This window comes from Pholcus phalangioides, unplaced genomic scaffold (assembly GCF_987345545.1).
Source record: "Pholcus phalangioides strain wild (caught in Gottingen) unplaced genomic scaffold, Ppha-v1.0 ptg000022l_1, whole genome shotgun sequence".
NCBI classification, from domain to species: Eukaryota; Metazoa; Arthropoda; class Arachnida; order Araneae; family Pholcidae; genus Pholcus; species Pholcus phalangioides.
This window is the reverse complement of record NW_028301615.1, coordinates 5,769,230-5,787,144: the sequence shown is the minus strand read 5'-3', so window position 1 is coordinate 5,787,144 and position 17,915 is coordinate 5,769,230. Positions and strand designations below refer to the sequence as shown.

At 37.0% G+C, this 17,915-nt stretch overlaps 1 protein-coding gene across 2 annotated transcripts in view; it reads right to left on the bottom strand.

Annotated features, from left to right (window-relative positions):
• Nucleotides 1-17,915, bottom strand: part of Spt-I (serine palmitoyltransferase subunit I) — a 280,091-nt gene that overhangs the window by 105,853 nt on the left and 156,323 nt on the right. Inside the window, exon 9 of one of the 2 annotated variants that reach the window (XM_089249944.1) lies at nucleotides 5,157-5,264. The exons of the other annotated variant lie outside the window; for it this stretch is intronic. Coding sequence (XP_089106070.1) covers nucleotides 5,157-5,264 — 108 coding nt within the window. The remainder of the gene's footprint in view (nucleotides 1-5,156; nucleotides 5,265-17,915) is intronic. 2 annotated transcript variants of the gene reach the window in all.

Sequence of the window (17,915 nt, the reverse complement as noted above, 5' to 3'; positions counted from 1 at the left end):
CTTGCCGAGGTCTCATCTTGAATTCACTCCCTCGTCTTGACGCTTTCCGCCGTTTTCCTGACTGTTGACAATGTCTTATAAAATGTCCTGGTTTACCACATCCAAAACAGGTTAATCTGAATTTCCGATTTTCCATCGGGAATGCTGTCTGCGAAGAGTCACTTGGAATATCTTGATTTCCACGATGTTGAAGACGGTCGTACTCCGATATCAATGCTTTGCGTACGCTTTCGGATGTAAAGTCCTTATCCGATAGTTGATACACTTGTATTACGACGTTGTCGTATTTTTCTGGCAAGTTGGATAACATTTGATACGCAATTTCGTCATCTGCTACAATCTTGCCCGCCGATTCCAATTCTTTAGCAGCTCTCAAAAGGCGACCCAAGAAAACAGACATGCTTTCGTCAGATTTCAGTCGACAGTTCATGAATCCAGTTCGTAGAGTGGCAATTCTAGCACGGGTCGTTAGAGCAAAAGCACCACACAAAATGTCCCAGGCATCTTTAGCTGTTGTGGCTTCACTCACCAAGTTCTTTAAATCATCGTCAATGAGGAGACATATCGTTGACAATGCTTTCGAGTCCCGTTTTCTCCATAATCTGAGTTCTTTTTCATTTTCTTGAGGCTTGAGCTCGGACCCATCCACAAGGGTAAACACGTCATAGTTCATGAGAAGCATCTTCATGTTGAATTTCCATTCCTTGAAATTATCACGATTTAATTTTCGAAATTTGAACACACTCGTTTCTTCCGCCGACGCCATTCACTTTCCAAGGTCAGCTTTGCTTCCGAGAAGTAAACGATTTTCGATAAAACAGAGTTTTCACATTTACAATTTAAGTACGGATTACTTTAGTACTTCCTAACCACGAAAACCATGCTCTGCTACTAATTTGTCGAGGATCGACCACTTTCATGGTTCGTAACTATCAGTGAAAACAACTACAAAAACCGATCCAGAGTCAAAAACCGAATGGGAGCAATGTATATTTATTCAGTCTAAAAACAGGTATATATACACAAGGCTTGTGGGAAGAAAATAACGCCACCCTTGTGACGTAAAACTCAATTTGCATGAATCGACGAAAAAACACCAACAAAATGGTTAAGTATTTCGATAAAATAAACATTAAATTATTAACTGACAGAGATAATTCCGACTATATTGATACGGCACGCACCACCAAATCTTTCGGACCCATCTCAGTCCTGATCGTTCTTATATATTCATCGCCAGATTCTCTCTCTACCTCGACCTCTCACCTTCTTACATTCAACTTCGGGGAAAAAACCTCCGTTTTTTACAGCGTCTCACCTTATATAGGCCCGATGGTACCAGCGGTTCCTCAGAAGAATTGCTTCTCGGAACTCGCTGGTTCCCTTCATGTCGACGGCTCTATTATTTTGAAAGACGGAGCCAGTTCCCTTCATGTTGGCGGTTCTATTATTTTAAAAGACCATCAAGGAGCCAGAAACTGTAACACTGTCTGCATCTCGCGGTGTTATAATAGAATAAAAAATGCAATAATGGTATAGCTTTGTTACTTAAAGTTTATACTGCAAAAAAAAAAATCAGACTACAGAATCGTTTATTCCAGCGCTATTAAAAAAATTAAAATTCAAAGCTCAACATAAATATATATAAACAAACACACAAGACACAGAAACATGTATTAAAAAAACATCCTAGTAAAATGATATGCCGTATATTGAGATTCTAAGATGAAGGAAAAATGGTTCAATGTTTGTTTTTTAAATTTTTCTCAACTTCTGGCAGTGTGAGGGAGAATATGTGAAAAAAAAATTCATAAATGACTTCAAATATAAAAAGAAAAGATACACAACATTTTAATTATCACCATGAAGTTATCGGCTAAAACACCAGGAAACCTCTCCACTAATACTTCCAGAATACATGTGAATAATTGTTTCAGCACTCTATATTTACAGAAGACAAATCTCAACGATGATTGTTGTGCATGAAAGAAAAGATGATTCGATAAATGAGATCAAACACTGATTGGTTGCACCATGAAAATTGAGACAAAAATATCTTGTGCATCTCTTTTCTCCGCATACACAAATTATACATCATGTTGTACAATGGAAAAGTAAGTAATTTTTTTAAGTAATTTAAAAAAAGCATTTCAAATCACTATATTTATTTTAACTTGCGTGTTTTTCATTACTTTCTGCACTGCCAACAGTAAAAGCCACCATCCACCCTCTCATAGGCGTAAATTTGTATCCGGCCCACATGCCCAAGCCCCTCCAATAATTTTGAAGGACCGGTTCAACCCCCCCCCCAAAAAAAAAAATTCGTGAGGATACGTTTGCCATATTTGGCTCGGAAAAACAATTTTTATGATTAAAAACAATTGTCCCAAAAAATGTTTATTAAAGAAAATCTGCTCTAAATTTCATTTTAATATTTTTTTTTTAAATCGCAATCAACTTGTCCTTGCTTTCTTTTTTTGTAACAATTTCTAGTATTTTTCTCACGGTCAACGACAACACTCGATCTCCAATTACCATTCTCCCTCAGTGCCAATCGTAGCTGCCCGAAGGCATGCATCTCTGGATGGCATATGGAGACGAGGAGGTGCTTTGGTCCTTTCTTGTTCCCGCTGTCGGAAAACTAAAAAGTATCTACGGAGAGAAAAACAACCCCTTCCCAGTGTCGTCTTAACGCATGGGCCCATCCGGGCATGGCCCGCAGGCCTCACAAAAATGAGATCTAGTTAAAATTTTCTAGAATACTAGGTAGGGCCTCACACGGAAATATCACTTTATTTTAACCACTTTTACTATCAGTTTAGCCCGTATGGGATTCGTGCACTACACGTATTTTACCATAAAGTTCAATTAAAATAAGTATGAAGAAGATAGATCCTTTTGTGATAAGTTTCCTGCATAAATGTGTGACATTTTGCTTTTTTAATGTTTTTAAATCTCTTAATTAAATCAAACAAGTTGGGTTTTTATTTTTTATACTTGTTTACAAGATAAATAGCAGTAATCCCATTCTAGGAAGAAAGCTTTTTCGACTTGTTCGTGCCTTAATATCCAACCAGGGGGTTGGGATGGGGACGATCACCACACCAAGAGTCTGATAATATGGTAGAATGAATCTATCCCATTAAGGGACAGTATTGACTAGCAAAAATTGCCCCCTCTGACACATCACCCTGGATCCACGGCTGGGGGGGGGCTGACTACTGTTTTTGCACCGGGCGCGACTAGGTCTAAGACCAGCCCTGCTGATACGTTTATTGGTTGCATTTGTCAAGTTTTATAAAATGACTTTTATAGTGTAATGTCGGCCTGGGAAGTAATTGTAAACATTCATAAATTTTAATAAATATCACAATTTATGTGTTTACAATTCTCAATGGTATTAATTGAAACTTAATTTTGGCATTTAAAGCCCGAGGTATTTATATTTTCAATTCAAAAACCAGAAAAGCATTTCTATTTACTGAAACATTGTTGAAGTACACTAAAAACCTTGATTATCTGACATAATTGGAAAGAACCATCTGCGTTAGTAAATTTCTAAATAGAATATGCATTAATTTAAAGAAACAGTAACACATGTATATTAATTATAATAGAATATACATTTTGTAGAAATGTAGACATAGATCAGTCTTTTATAGCACAGCTATCTATATATATAAAATTGATTTTCTGTCTGTCTGTCTGTGTGTATGTTCTCTATACAAATCTAAAATTTCAGACCATCCGTCGCCAAATTTTGCATATATACCAAATGGGACCAGACTTGAATGATAGACTACTTTAAAATTTTGTAAGAGCAGGGTTGGTTCCCTAGCAAAGCGTTTAAGACGTGTATATGCCTTTACAACGGTTTGTCATTTCTTCAACGCTGCCAATGTATGTATAATATTTATGCCTTTAGAATGGTTTGCCACATTTTCAATACTCCCAGTAATGATGTTTTTTGAATGACGTCGTAATCATCATCAGCATCGCTTTGATGGTCAGGAAAAGGGTGATCCTCATAGAAATCAGTGTTAAAACTGCCGATTTTAATGTAGAAATGTGGAAATTTGGTGGGGTTTTCTGTCACACCAATAATTTTAAAAATTGTATTAAATACTCGATTTTTAAAATATTGAGTTCGCTTAGACATATACGAAGCCCAGGAGATTAAATATTAACTAATTAGCCAGACCTATACTTTCGAGTTGGATTTCCATGCAATAACATTGATTTCAACTTTATATTTATATCTTCTCAAGCATGAAAATTAATATCTCCGTATTGTCTTTTAATATTCAACTGCATAAATTCATATAGTTTTGGTTGTTTTAAAATGAATTATGGGCCCGTAAAAAGTACATCGAAAAAATTCCACAGCTTTAATTAAGCATATTTTGAAGCATAAACAGGCAGAGATAGATCACTTGAAGTTCAAAGGGGGGTGGGGGAAATCGAAATACCTAGCACCCTTTAAAAAAAAGAAAAAAATATATATATTCATTTTTTTTTACGTTTCTTTAAATCTAGATTTGTTTCTTTCATGACTTGCGCAGGAAGTCGCCATATTGGTGAACTAAAGGCTGAAACACACTACACTGACGTGATGTGTTTTCTCGTCATGTCAGGGACTTTGTAAATTCTGATTCGTGGAGATTCTGTGACGTGGGAATTTCACGTCATATAATTTCAACGTCACAGAATTTCCGCGAATCAGAATTCACAACGTCTCTGAAAAGACGTGATAATCGTGTCACGTCAGCGTAGTGTGTTTCGGCCTTTAGACACGGTTTGTATGTCCCTCAAAGAAAGAGGGAGATGTCACGTGATCCAAAAAAGTCTCGTTGAAGAAAACCTGGGCAACGCCGGGTATTATAGCTAGTATTATAATATTTCCTGATGAATCACAATTTTCTTGCTGAATGATTTCTGAAAAATATTTTCATTTTGCATTTGTACTTGTGTGCAACTAAACTCTGCCTTCATTACCATCTATCATTTCATGAGTAAGAGAATTTCAGAGACATTTTGTTAATTTACTCATAAATGTGGGTCAGATAATAAGTGTTTTACTGTCCACATATTCTTCATTCTCAACATGAAATAATTTGTTAAAATCAAAGATAAATTAAAATAATCAAGTAACTTACACTGATACCAAAGTGTTCTGAGATACCCTTTCCTGCTGTACCAAGTACACCAAAGGAGCATGATTCATCAATAAAAAGTCGCACTTTGTATTTTCTTTTTAGTTTTACCTGTATCAGAAATATGCACCTTGTAAGAAATACATAAATAATGTGTACAATAATTACCCACCATTAACCCATCAACACCCAGCATGCATCAGAGAACAGGTTCATTTTTATCCCTTTCATTTTACCCAGCGCACGTGTATGATTGGTGTGTTCTGCATTCAGTAATGTCTCTCAACATTCCTTTGTCTTTATTCTTCTTTCAACCAGTTTGTATCAATTTTGATACAGTGTTTGACTATAAGAACTTTGCCATTTTACCGTCTTTGTCATAAATTTTTGACTTTTTGACTCCAGAGACTGACAGATATACTTCAAATCAGGGTTGGGTTTTTGACATGACAAACATCAAAAACTGGTTTAAAATGTCAAAAATGTAAATGAATACTTTTGGATAATGTTTTGAACACAATAACATAATTAAAACTTACTTCTTACATATTACAATGTTTTATTTTTAAACTCTAATTTATTAGGGGCCATTCAAGTATTACACATCAGCAGATTTAAAGTCATTTTAAACCCCTCCCCCGTCCGCAAAACTCTGACCATCCTCATCAGCAAAATTTCTTCAGCTCTGCCCTCCCACCTCCTCACGCATATTGAGATCAGAGAAAAGTACAGAGAAGGGGGCACAAGCCCTCTATGTCCCCTCCCCACTTTCAGATGATCAAAAATTCACTTTTAGCTCAAAAAAAATAATTTTTTTTAAATTAAAAATATCAGAAGAAAATACCTTTGTATGTTCTTATAATCAATTTCTGTTAATTTCAATGCTATTTGAAGGCTAAGAACTCGAAATTTCTCTTCAAGAAATTTGTTGTAACCTACCCCCTAATCCTTTTGTGCCCCCTCCAAAGGTTGATCCTGCATATGCCTCTGATTGGATTTCCCTTTAAGAATACACATAAGCCGTCAGACCATCACTGTCTGACACTGCCATAGTGAACTTGGCTATGTATGAATTGGGATTACCTTTCACATGATTATAGAGTGAACACACTATAGTTTAGCTTGTGTTTTAAGTTTAAAATCCTGTATCGCAGGTGTTGTCACCTTGTTGTGGTGTGCGACCTAGTGTGTGTTAGTGATCTACTGAGCTATGCTGGTGGTAATACAGTATAACCTGTCTTCAACAGAATTGCAAGAGGCAAATATTTTTTCAATTATACACAGGTTTCTGTGTATACTCTTAATAAAGGTTCAATTGATATGTGTAAAGTTATCTAACGATCTCATGTGTGATTTAAATAAAAAAAAATAATTGAAGATAAAGTAAATAATTTAAATATAGATAAAATAAATAATTAGCCTATAATTATATATTTACGTTTTGACAGCATCTGTATAAAATTCCGACCTACTGCTTTTCTTCTAAAATAACAACATTTACGTTCTTTTAACTTCTTCAAAAATGTTCAATTAGAATGTCAATATCTGTCGTGTCCAGTTGGATTTGTACATTACCCCAGTAGCACAATGATATCGGATTGACGTCAATGCAACGGCAGTTCGTTGAATGAATACCAAGCATCAGAAAGAGGTAGAAAATTTTTAGTGTCCGATACTGAACGGTATAGTAAAAATGTATTCATAAAATGCATTCATGTAAATGCCAAAATATCTTCATTTTTCTCTAAAACAGTTTCACTCTCATTTTTACAGCATTTCGCTTCGAAGGAGAATATCTTTTACGATAATTAGTTTCTTTTGAAATAATCAAAATTTTCCGCATATCATAACGGTGCACTTGCAATTTATAATGACCGACAACGACCAAGAATGGTACAGGCCCTCGGGATGCATTTCCTCCCCCCCCCCCCGTCTTCCCTGTCAGTGAGCGTCAACAAAGACGGCCATTTTGGAAGGAAAGCACAGCATTTAGTTACAAGCTACGAAGGCCGGCGATTTAATTGCTTATTAACAAAACAGTTGACGCCAAAGACAGTGTTTAGAGGAAAGGTAAGCATTATTTTACTATTGCTATCGAACTTAAGGATAAATTTTCCAAGATATTGTCAATGTTTGTTACTTTTTTTAACCATTATTTTTTTCTCTCGTTATTTAAATTCATAAATCCCTTCCCTCCTGCGGGGCTGTGATCTTTGACGGGTTAAAATGGGGCCCCTCTGTAGTGAATTTACAGTGTGAAAAAAAAGGTAAATAAGGGTTGCCACAGTGCTTGAGCCGTACGTGCCAGAACCTTGGAGTTGAGGCTATTTGAGCTCCTATGGCCCACATCCTGGAATAGAGCCCTTAGATTAAGATCTTCTCGGGCCCTTCTACAGTGAATTCATAGCATGGAAACTACACACACCATTCCTTCTGCGTACAGAACGACTAGGGATTTTCAGCCCCTCAATATTTTTTTCATGTCATGTCGGTACCTCTGCTGGGTCCCTACCAAAAATTCCGGCCGAGGGACTCAGCTTCAGGATGTGGGAGGGGGGGGGGACATGACTATTTGGTGATGGTGAAAAAATATTTAATAGCCATATTATAAACTAAATGATCATGGGCAAGGTAGTAGCATGCCTTCTTGGGGCTCCCATTAAAAAGTTGCAAAATAAGTATATATATATTTCGTGAAGCTCCATTTGGCTTGATGCCCCAGCCTATTTACAGGCCTGATAATGCACCTTTTTACATCCTAAGCTTCACCCATGGGCTATCAGGGCAGGAGTTTTTATGTTGTTCTCTGAAGTAAATTTTTGTATAAGATTATGTATATTTTATATTATATGAACTATATTTTTATGTAAAAATTGAACAATTATTGAATTTTGTCATGGCAGGGAATTTAATTATTGTGCCCCCCCCCCCCGTAATAGATCAAATATGAACATGGAAATTTATTTGAAATCTGTATACTATATACCTATTTGAAATTTTACATGCTATGAATTAAACTTACTGAAACTTCAACACAATGATAATTGGCTATATAAAAATATTGCTCTTCGGTCCTGGCACACTATTCTATAGAGTGTTAAAATATATTATCAATAACAATGTAACTCCTTTTGTCTCTGGCCACATTCCTTACTCTCTAGGTCACTCTCATGCTTGCACACTCTCTATGTTGCTCTTTTTTTTGCCTCACAGCCTAGTTCATTCCTCTTTAAGCCAATCCCATGCTTATACACACTAACAAACCTGATCCCTTCTCTATAGATGTCACCTTTTCATTATTCGCATGCTTGCATACTCTCTGGGTTATTCTATTCATTCCTTGCTCACTGACATTGTGGCCCTGCGTCAAAAGAACAGGTTTTTGAAGAGTTAATACGTCGCAGTGCAGGATAGGAAGTGCATCAGCATAACTCTTTTATCAAACATTGATGAGGGGGCAATATTTGATAGAAGATTTCCGACTTGATATTGGTTTACTTTCAACTATCTCAGATGATAATGAAATAAATGTATCAATATAAACCATCAAATCCAGTGATGTGTCAGTCGAGCCCGGATATAGCGAAGTGACACGTGAAAAAAAATCAGCAGATCCGATATTCGTGAAAACCGATACAACGTAAATATTCGAGATTAATGAGGAAAACTCACTCCTCAACCTATTCGCGATGATGGAAGAAGTGGTCCTAGAACAGACTTAGAAATTTAAGAAAATTAAAATGCAAATTATTTACGTACGTCACAAACATTAAAGATGTTCACTTTTGAATAAAATATTAATACTCATGTTCTGCAAGTCAGTTGTTCTCAAAGTGTAAGTCGCAGCTTCTATGGGTGTGTCACCAGCCTTTATCAGAGGCAAGCTGTCTATATTAATGTGCAAGATGTGTACTACTTTAAGTATTAAGGGAGCCGTGGGTAAACCGTTGACTGAGACAAGGGAGCCGTGGAATCATGGCTGTAAGTGGTCCATTGAATTGTTATCGACATTTCAATGGTTTTAATGCTTACAAAGACTTCCTTTCAAACCTAGCAAAACTCCGGTCTATCGTCATGGGCAAGTTACTACAGAATGAGTTGTGCCGCAAATGTGGGAGTGTACCTAACAGTCTGAGTGCCTATCTAGTGTTGTCTGATTTTCCAGTGCTGCCATCGATATTTTAAATTGTGAGTGAAGCGTAATGATCGAATATTTGTACTGTTGTAGGATTGTTGCTCTCAGTGGCGCGACTTTTTAACGTGAGATCGACAAGCCTTCAGGGCTCAAAGTTGAAAATCAACCAACGCTGTGGCGCATTGGCTTACGAAGAGTGAGGAACTCTGACACAAATCTGTAGTTACGTCGATCCTTCTTTGAGTGGTTATAGGGGAATGAACAGAATCAGAGCGTTATCTAAAGCTAGAGATCGCCATCTAGCTATCGCGTTGACAAAACACACCCGAAGTCGATTCTCGCAATAGTACGGTAGTGCTTCAGAGAGATATTCGGGCTTTTTTCTTGAAATACAACTTTCGATTTTATGGAACTTAGTCCATTGAAAAAAAAAAAAAATCGATCCTCCAGTGTGGCTCCCCAAACAAAAACTTGGAAACAACCCCGCCCCCTACAATTTGCGGACTCGTAGATTGTCACTCACGACATGTAACCTTCATTGACCCATCCAACCCTAATCTTGCTATAACCCATGTCTGTAAAACTTAAGAGCATCATAAGGCCCCGGGCATGGCCCTCACATCCTGAAGCAGGGCCCCTAGGCTGGGATCTTTCACGGGCCCCTTTATGATGAATTTATAGTTGAAAAAACAAAACGATGAAAATCATCCCGGACCCCAGGGCTGGAGCCTTGTCAGCCCACCCCTTGTGGGGGCCACGGCCCCTCAGACCGAGTGATGTTATAGGACTCCCACTACCTGATTGCAAGTACCAGAAGTTTAGGGCCTAATTTACATAAATACTTCACTTTCGGAAATAATATACCATTTCATATATACCAACCAAATACCATAACCCAATTTCATATTTTCGTACCCCTCTATTTCTCAAACAATCATCACTCGAACTCCTTACCCCGCCCCCCCCCCACCACCACCGCGAGTGGTGATGTATTACTTGAGAATATGAGACCCCTTGTATCCCATATATATAAATATGATTTATCATTGATTGATCATTATTTTAGTATTGCATTGCAGGTTCACTAGGACGGAATTGAATTCGTTATAACCGATAAGCATCCAACTGTTTGTTTCTGTTTTTGTAGGCTGATGTTCACGTATACGGCATTAAGATATTTGTAGCTCCCACTGACTTACCAACCTTACAACTCATTTTCTAATTTCTTTATGAAATCATAAAATATAGCCTATACGTAAACTTCAGCAATTGAATTTATTATTTTCAGGAGAAAGCAGGGATCTCAATATATGGACAGATGCCTCCAGGCGACATATTCCCCACATACACGACATGCTATACACTCCCCATCTTTCTAATTAGGAAATGGTGCTTGTATTCAGAAAAGCTGCATTGCAGCAGCCAAAACTGAACCCTATTGAAATGCTCTTTGTCAGCTGCAGAGGGTGCGGCCGCCTTTATCGCAAAAAGAAAAAAAAAAAAAAGACTCAAATAAATGAAATAAATTTTTTTTAAACGTTTCGAAGAATTTTGGAAACTGATTTTTTTTCCTTTTCCCTTCCTGCCTTCTTTCTCACAAAACTTTCTGCCCTCGGTACGTCCCCCCAAGGTGGAATTGACAGGGCTCCAGCCCTAGGCCACGGCTGTAGCAAGCTTTCTCAGGGCCCAGGTGCATACTTTTTCATGGGGGCGGGAACTCCCTTCATAGGGTTATGCTCAGAAAAGGAGTAATTCTTCCCTTCTCTTTCAATTTTGCTGAATAAGAAACTGACTAAGATTTTAAGAAATGTGAAAAATAAGTGTAAATTTTTTTTTGTTGGGGCCACCCATTTAGCTCAGGTTCCTGGAGCACTGTCCCAGGTTGCCACAGCCTAGGACAATTACAATCATTTTTAGTATTTCATGCTATGAATCCATTATAAAAGGACCCGTGAAGTCTGGCTTCGGAGGCCTGCTAAAGATCCCAGGCTAGAAGCACTTCCCCAGTATGTGGGGGGGGGGGCCATGGCCCTGCTTATAGTCCACTGAGCGCCCTCTCCCTCCGGTAAACATGCCACTAGATGCCACGGACTGGCTGTAACTAGGCGTGAAGATCATTTTTTTCTCGCAGGGGGAGCATCGAAATGCCTCCTTGAGATTGACTGAGATGCCGCAAGATATTTAAAATTTCTTAGAGAGCTGCAAATGTAAATGGGGTATGTAAAACACCCTCCCTCTTAGCAGTCACCGGTGGGATAAAAAGAAATTCGTCTGTAAAAAAGAAGTGACCGTGAAAGGAAGAATTCACAATTCTTTCATTCTGAAATAAACACTATTTTGAATATCATAAGTAAGAAATACTACATATTCTTTAGAAATTCCCAATTTAATTTACAATGGAACATAAAAAAATTACAGTAATTTCCGATAATTAAGTCACATCCTGAAAAATGGCCGGAAAAAAGTTTTTGTGGAAAAATCACCACTTTTTACACGTCACAGCTTCATATAAAGGCTGAAACACACTGTACTGACGTGACGTGATTATTCTGAGTCTAGGTGCGAGAAATGTATATATGTAATTTTTTTTGGGGGAGGGGGTTGAGCCGGCTCTCCAAAATTATTGGGGGGGGGGGGACTTAATCCCATTGGCCCAATACAAGTTTACACCTATGACAGGTTCCAAGCACGTCCCTCTGGAAAAATCTGGAAAAATCTCGCAAAAGATCTCAGTCCAAATGCACTGTCCAGCAATGTGTAACTCCGAAACAGGATCATTTTAGTTGTGGAGGGAATAATATGTAATTTTTTCACCATCTTTCCACTGAAGAAATCGATTGAAACTGTATTTTTCGTTCCTCCCCCCCCCCCCAGAATTAACAGCCCACCCGCAAGATACCCGCCTGTGAAAGCGGCCTTTTTCCCTAGTTCCGGCCTTGGCTACCTAAGTGCTGGAAACAGGGCTGCAGTATTAGAATGTAGATTCAATGTAGAAGTATTAGAATGTAGATTCAATGTAGAAGTATTAGAATGTAGATTCAATGTAGAAGTATTAGAATGTAGATTCAATGTAGAAGTATTAGAATGTAGATTCAATGTAGAAGTATTAGAATGTAGATTCAATGTAGAAGTATTAGAATGTAGATTCAATGTAGAAGTATTAGAATGTAGATTCAATGTAGAAGTATTAGAATGTAGATTCAATGTAGAAGTATTAGAATGTAGATTCAATGTAGAAGTATTAGAATGTAGATTCAATGTAGAAGTATTAGAATGTAGATTCAATGTAGAAGTATTAGAATGTAGATTCAATGTAGAAGTATTAGAATGTAGATTCAATGTAGAAGTATTAGAATGTAGATTCAATGTAGAAGTATTAGAATGTAGATTCAATGTAGAAGTATTAGAATGTAGATTCAATGTAGAAGTATTAGAATGTAGATTCAATGTAGAAGTATTAGAATGTAGATTCAATGTAGAAGTATTAGAATGTAGATTCAATGTAGAAGTATTAGAATGTAGATTCAATGTAGAAGTATTAGAATGTAGATTCAATGTAGAAGTATTAGAAGTTATTATTTCCTAGTACTAGAATGTAATGGTACCCAGATTTGAAATTTTCCATTTATTTCTTATTTTCTTTTTTTTAATGTTAATTTTATTTGATTCCTTATCATAGGCACCAGAACCTAGAGTAGAAAATATTTAAGGCCCCCCCCCCCCCAATAAATTTTGTAAGGGAGCTGAGCCTTCCCCGATAATTTTTGGAAAAATAATGCCATACATTCTCTGTTTCCTGTGTATGCATTTGAGTCTTTTCAAGTAAACAATCCTCAGCAGAATTTGACGTTAGTTTCTCATGTAAAAATATCGGGACTTCAGAAAGAATATCGGCAAGTGTTACTGGAATTCACTGTTGGAAAAACAAATCAATGTAAGTATTATAGTCATTTATTAGTTAAATATAATTATTTTTGTTTTAAATTGCATAAGTTGGAAAGATTTTATATGGACTGATTATTTTATTTGATTTTAAGTGTGAGCATATTTCACAGTTGCAATCTCATCAAATGAGTTAACATAAATCAACTATGGTGTATTCATGCATGGTACCACGATGCAGAGGAAATTATCCAGAAGGCCTAAAAGTCTCAACTTTCGGCTTCCCAAGAAACAAGGAACTTCGTAAAAGTGGATTTCAGCGATACCCCGAGATTTCGAAGTCACAAAAAATTTTAGAGTAAGTTCAAATAAATTTCATTGCATTCCTATCATCAATTATATGATTATACATGTTTTTAATGGGCTCGTATAAAATTCTGTGATATGTGAAATGAAATATAACAATACAGTAAGGCTACTTTAGCATGTCCACACACACACACATTCATATACATACCGCTCTGAAACGATGAATTAATGAGGACCACGTTCTTTTCAAATCTTGGCTTGCTACTACTTACTACTTACTTTAGTGTTTCAATATGTTGCTAATCAGTTTTAAATAGAATTTCATAATCACTTATGAAATTGAAATATTTTTCAGACCACTTTAATGACTTTTTGATGTTATCTTGATCCCGTAAAAATTAAGTTATGTTTCTCTTTCCATAAAAATTTTTCTCTGAGAGGTTACACCTTATAAATGATTTCATACAACCAAGACAGTCAAATCAATTTATTAACATATACCAGAATTCCCCAACGTTTTTTGTCCCATCGCGCCCTTCTTCAGAAATATTTTTCTCCCATCCTTTTCCCAATGCAATCTAACCCGTAGGATCCTGTTATACCCGTAGCTTCTACTGCCCCCTGGAACTTTCCATCGCCTCCAAGGGGGCATTAATGCTCATGATGGGAATCACTGATGTATACTATGATTCCATTTTTAGGTATGTGAGCTAAATGTTCCACAAACACTGATGCAAGGAAATCAGTGGAGTTTTTTAGTGAGAAGACAGGCAAAAAGACAGTGGTTCTGTTGGAAAAGCCTAGATTGAAGGATGGAGCTGTGCCATCTTACTTTCCAGGGATGCCCTACATATCTGACCAGAAATAACTTTTCACAAGAAGAACCAGATTTGAAAAAAAAAAAAAGAGGCTAGAGTGTTTGCAACTGGAAGCCTACATTAAAGAAAGCCTTATGCATGACAACCACTTGAAAAAGTATAAAATTGAAGCTTTTGACGAGCTTCTTCAAAAACTACATTTGATAAATCTACCTGAAGGATTTGCATCAGTAATTTGTCATGATAATTATTTATTTGTATGCGTAAATTTTGTAAATAACGTCCCTTTATACACTGAAGAGCCAAAAAAACTGTTACACCTGCCTAATATCGTGTAGGGCCCTCGCGAGCCCGCAGATGTGCCGCAACACGACGTGGCATGGACTCGACTAATGTCTGAAGTAGTGCTGGAGGTAATTGACACCATGAATCCTGCAGGGCTGTCCATAAATCCATAGGAGTAAGAGGGGGTGGAGATCTCTTCTGAACAGCACGTTGCAAGACATCCCAGATATGTTCAATAATGTTCATGTCTGGGGATTTAGGTGGCCAGCGGAAGTGTCTAAAGTCAGAAGAGTGTTTCTGGAGCCACTTTGTAGCAATTCTGGACGAATGGGGTGTCGCATTGTCCTGCTGAAATTGTCCAAGTCCGTCCGAATGCACAATGGACATGAATGGGTGCAGGTGATCAGACAGGATGCTTACGTACCTGTCAGAGTCGTATCCAGACGTATCAGGGGTCCCATATCACGCCAACTGCACACGCCCAATACCATCACAGAGCCTCCACCAGCTTGAACAGTCCCCTGTTGACATGTAGGGTCCATGGATTCATGAGGTTGTCTCCATACTCGTACACGTCCATCAGCTTGAAGCAATTGGAACCGAGACTCGTCAGACCAGGCAACGTGTTTCCAGTCCTCAACAGTCCAATGCCGGTGTTGTCTGTCTCACGCGAGGTGTAAAGCTTTGTGTCGTATAGTCATCAAGGGTACACGAGTGGGCCTTCGGCTCTGAAAGCCAATATCGATGATGTTTCATTGAATGGTTCGCACGCTGACACTTGTTGATGGCCCAGCATTGAAATCTGCAGCAATTTGCAGAAGGGTTGCATGTCTGTCACGTTTAATGATTCTCGTCAGTCGTCATTGGTCCCATTCTCTCATGATCTTTTACCGGCAGCAGCGATGTCGCAGATTTAATTTTTTACTGCATTCCCTATATTCACGGTACACTCATGAAATGGTCATACGTGAAAATCCAAATTTCATCGCCACCTCGGAGATGCTATGTCCCATCTCTCGTGCGCCGCCTATAACACCACGTTCAAACTCACTTAAATCTCGATAACCTGCCATTGTAGCAGCAGTAACCGATGTAACAACTATGCCAGACACTTGTTGTGTTATATAGACGTTGCTGACCGCAGCGCGTACTCTGATTGGTTCCATCTCTCTTTATTTGCATAAGCATGCCTGTACCAGTTTTTTTGGCTCTTCAGTTTATGTGAAAGGAATTATCGATCACAATCCTAAGTTGAATGACCATATTATATTGAGCAAAATTCATGAAATTAATTTTCCTGTACATATTAAAAATGTAAATGAAATTTTTCACATTGCAAGCACAGTTAAAAAATATTGTGAATGCCCTTCAGATAAAAAACTAAATCTATTGGGTAACATCGTCAAACTACTGGAAAGTTGGAAAGTATTTCCTTATACAATGAGAAATCTTGTATCATTTTTATTCGGGAAAAAAAATCAAAACACATACAGTTCTGATCTCGTAATTCTTTCTTCTCTCATGTTATCTATCTCTCCTCATGCTTATAAGTTTCTCAGAAATAGTGAACTCATTGTTTTGCCACACCCATCAACACTGAAAATGCATGCATGCATAATATAATTTGAATCCGAAAAATGAAAAAGATTATAGTTTTCTAAGTTATGAAAAAAAAATTTCCAGTATTTACATGATAAAGATAAAACTAACTGATGATGGATGAAATCCATTTGAAATCTTTCTTGGATTTTAAAGGAGGAAATATTTTAGGTGTTTCTTATAATAGCACAGAAGCTGCAAACTCAGCGTATGTTTTTAATGGTTCAAAGTGTGCAATCAAATTATAAAGACGTTATTGGAATTTTGCCAGTTAAGACCGTAAATGCTGATATGCTCCATTCATTTGTTGAAAAGTTTTTTATCGTGCTTGAAGAAATAGGCTTTCCATGTATTTTGTGTTGTTATTGATAACAATTCATTAAATAGAAAGGCGATTTCCAAATTTGTCAACCCACCAAAAGTTTTAATCGTATATCTTCATCCGTGTGGGAATGGTAAACTTTTTTCTTTGTTATTGATACTGTAAATATTTTGAAATGTGTATGCAACAATTGGCTTAACCAGAAAAAGTGTGATTTATGTATGTTTTATCCGGAGTTTCCATCTGGGACAGGAACAAATTCTGGTAAACTGAGAAACGCTTCTTTTGGAGCATTACAGAAATTGTATGAAATCAAACATACTAGTATGGTTAAATATGCGCCGACACTGACAACCAAATCTATTAAGACAAAATGTGAAACTGGCTCTCAATGTATTTCAATAGTGTTAATCAATTGGCTGGATAATTGGAAAGACTTTCCCTCTGAAAATGGACATTTAACATCTGAAACACATCTTGCTTAAAATTGACTACCCATGCCATTAGAGAAACTTGCTGTTATTGCACAGAGAAACTGAAAATGCAGTATATCCTAATGGTAACACATGAGATGGCATTGGGGGGGGGGGGGGGGCTTCTCAATTGCTCCCTATTTACAAAAATGGTGATTCAAATTGTTTGCATAACTATAGACCTATTTCTATCTTATCTCAAACCTCTAAAATTTTTGAAACAGTTATTAAATCCAGAATTTACTGTTTTTTATCTACTATTAATTTTTTTTCGAAAAATCAACATGGTTTTTTACCTGTCAGTAATACAGAAACTGCTCTATTGACATTCACTGAATTTGTTTATAAGAATATAGATCGTTCTAAAAAAATAATAGGAGTATTTCTAGATATCAAGAAAGCATTTGACAGTGTTAATCATAGTATACTACTCACGAAATTATATGCTTACGGAATTAGAGGAAATGCATTTAGTATCATCAAATCTTATCTTGACAATAGAACCCAGATGGTAAAATGCAATAGCTTTCTGAGTAATGTCATGCAAATAAAAAAGGGAGTCCCTCAAAGATCGGTTATGGGCCCGCTGCTATTCATAATCTTTATTAACGATCTTTGTAACCTCGACATAGTAGGTAAAATTATAACCTTTGCTGATGACACAGTCATACTTTATTCAGGCACGGAATATTTGGCACTCACTAACATTATTAACAACGACCTCATCAAAATTAGAAATTGGTTTCAATGCAATGATTTACAAATAAATGTAACAAAAAGTAAATTTATAAATTTTTCTCTTCAATCCATTCCTCAAATCAACCATAATATAACTTTCCATGTATGTTCACACTTCACCTCGTGCACGTGCCAATGTCTTGAACAAGTAACATCCATTAAATACCTTGGCTTTCATATTGACCAAAATTTGAAATGGAA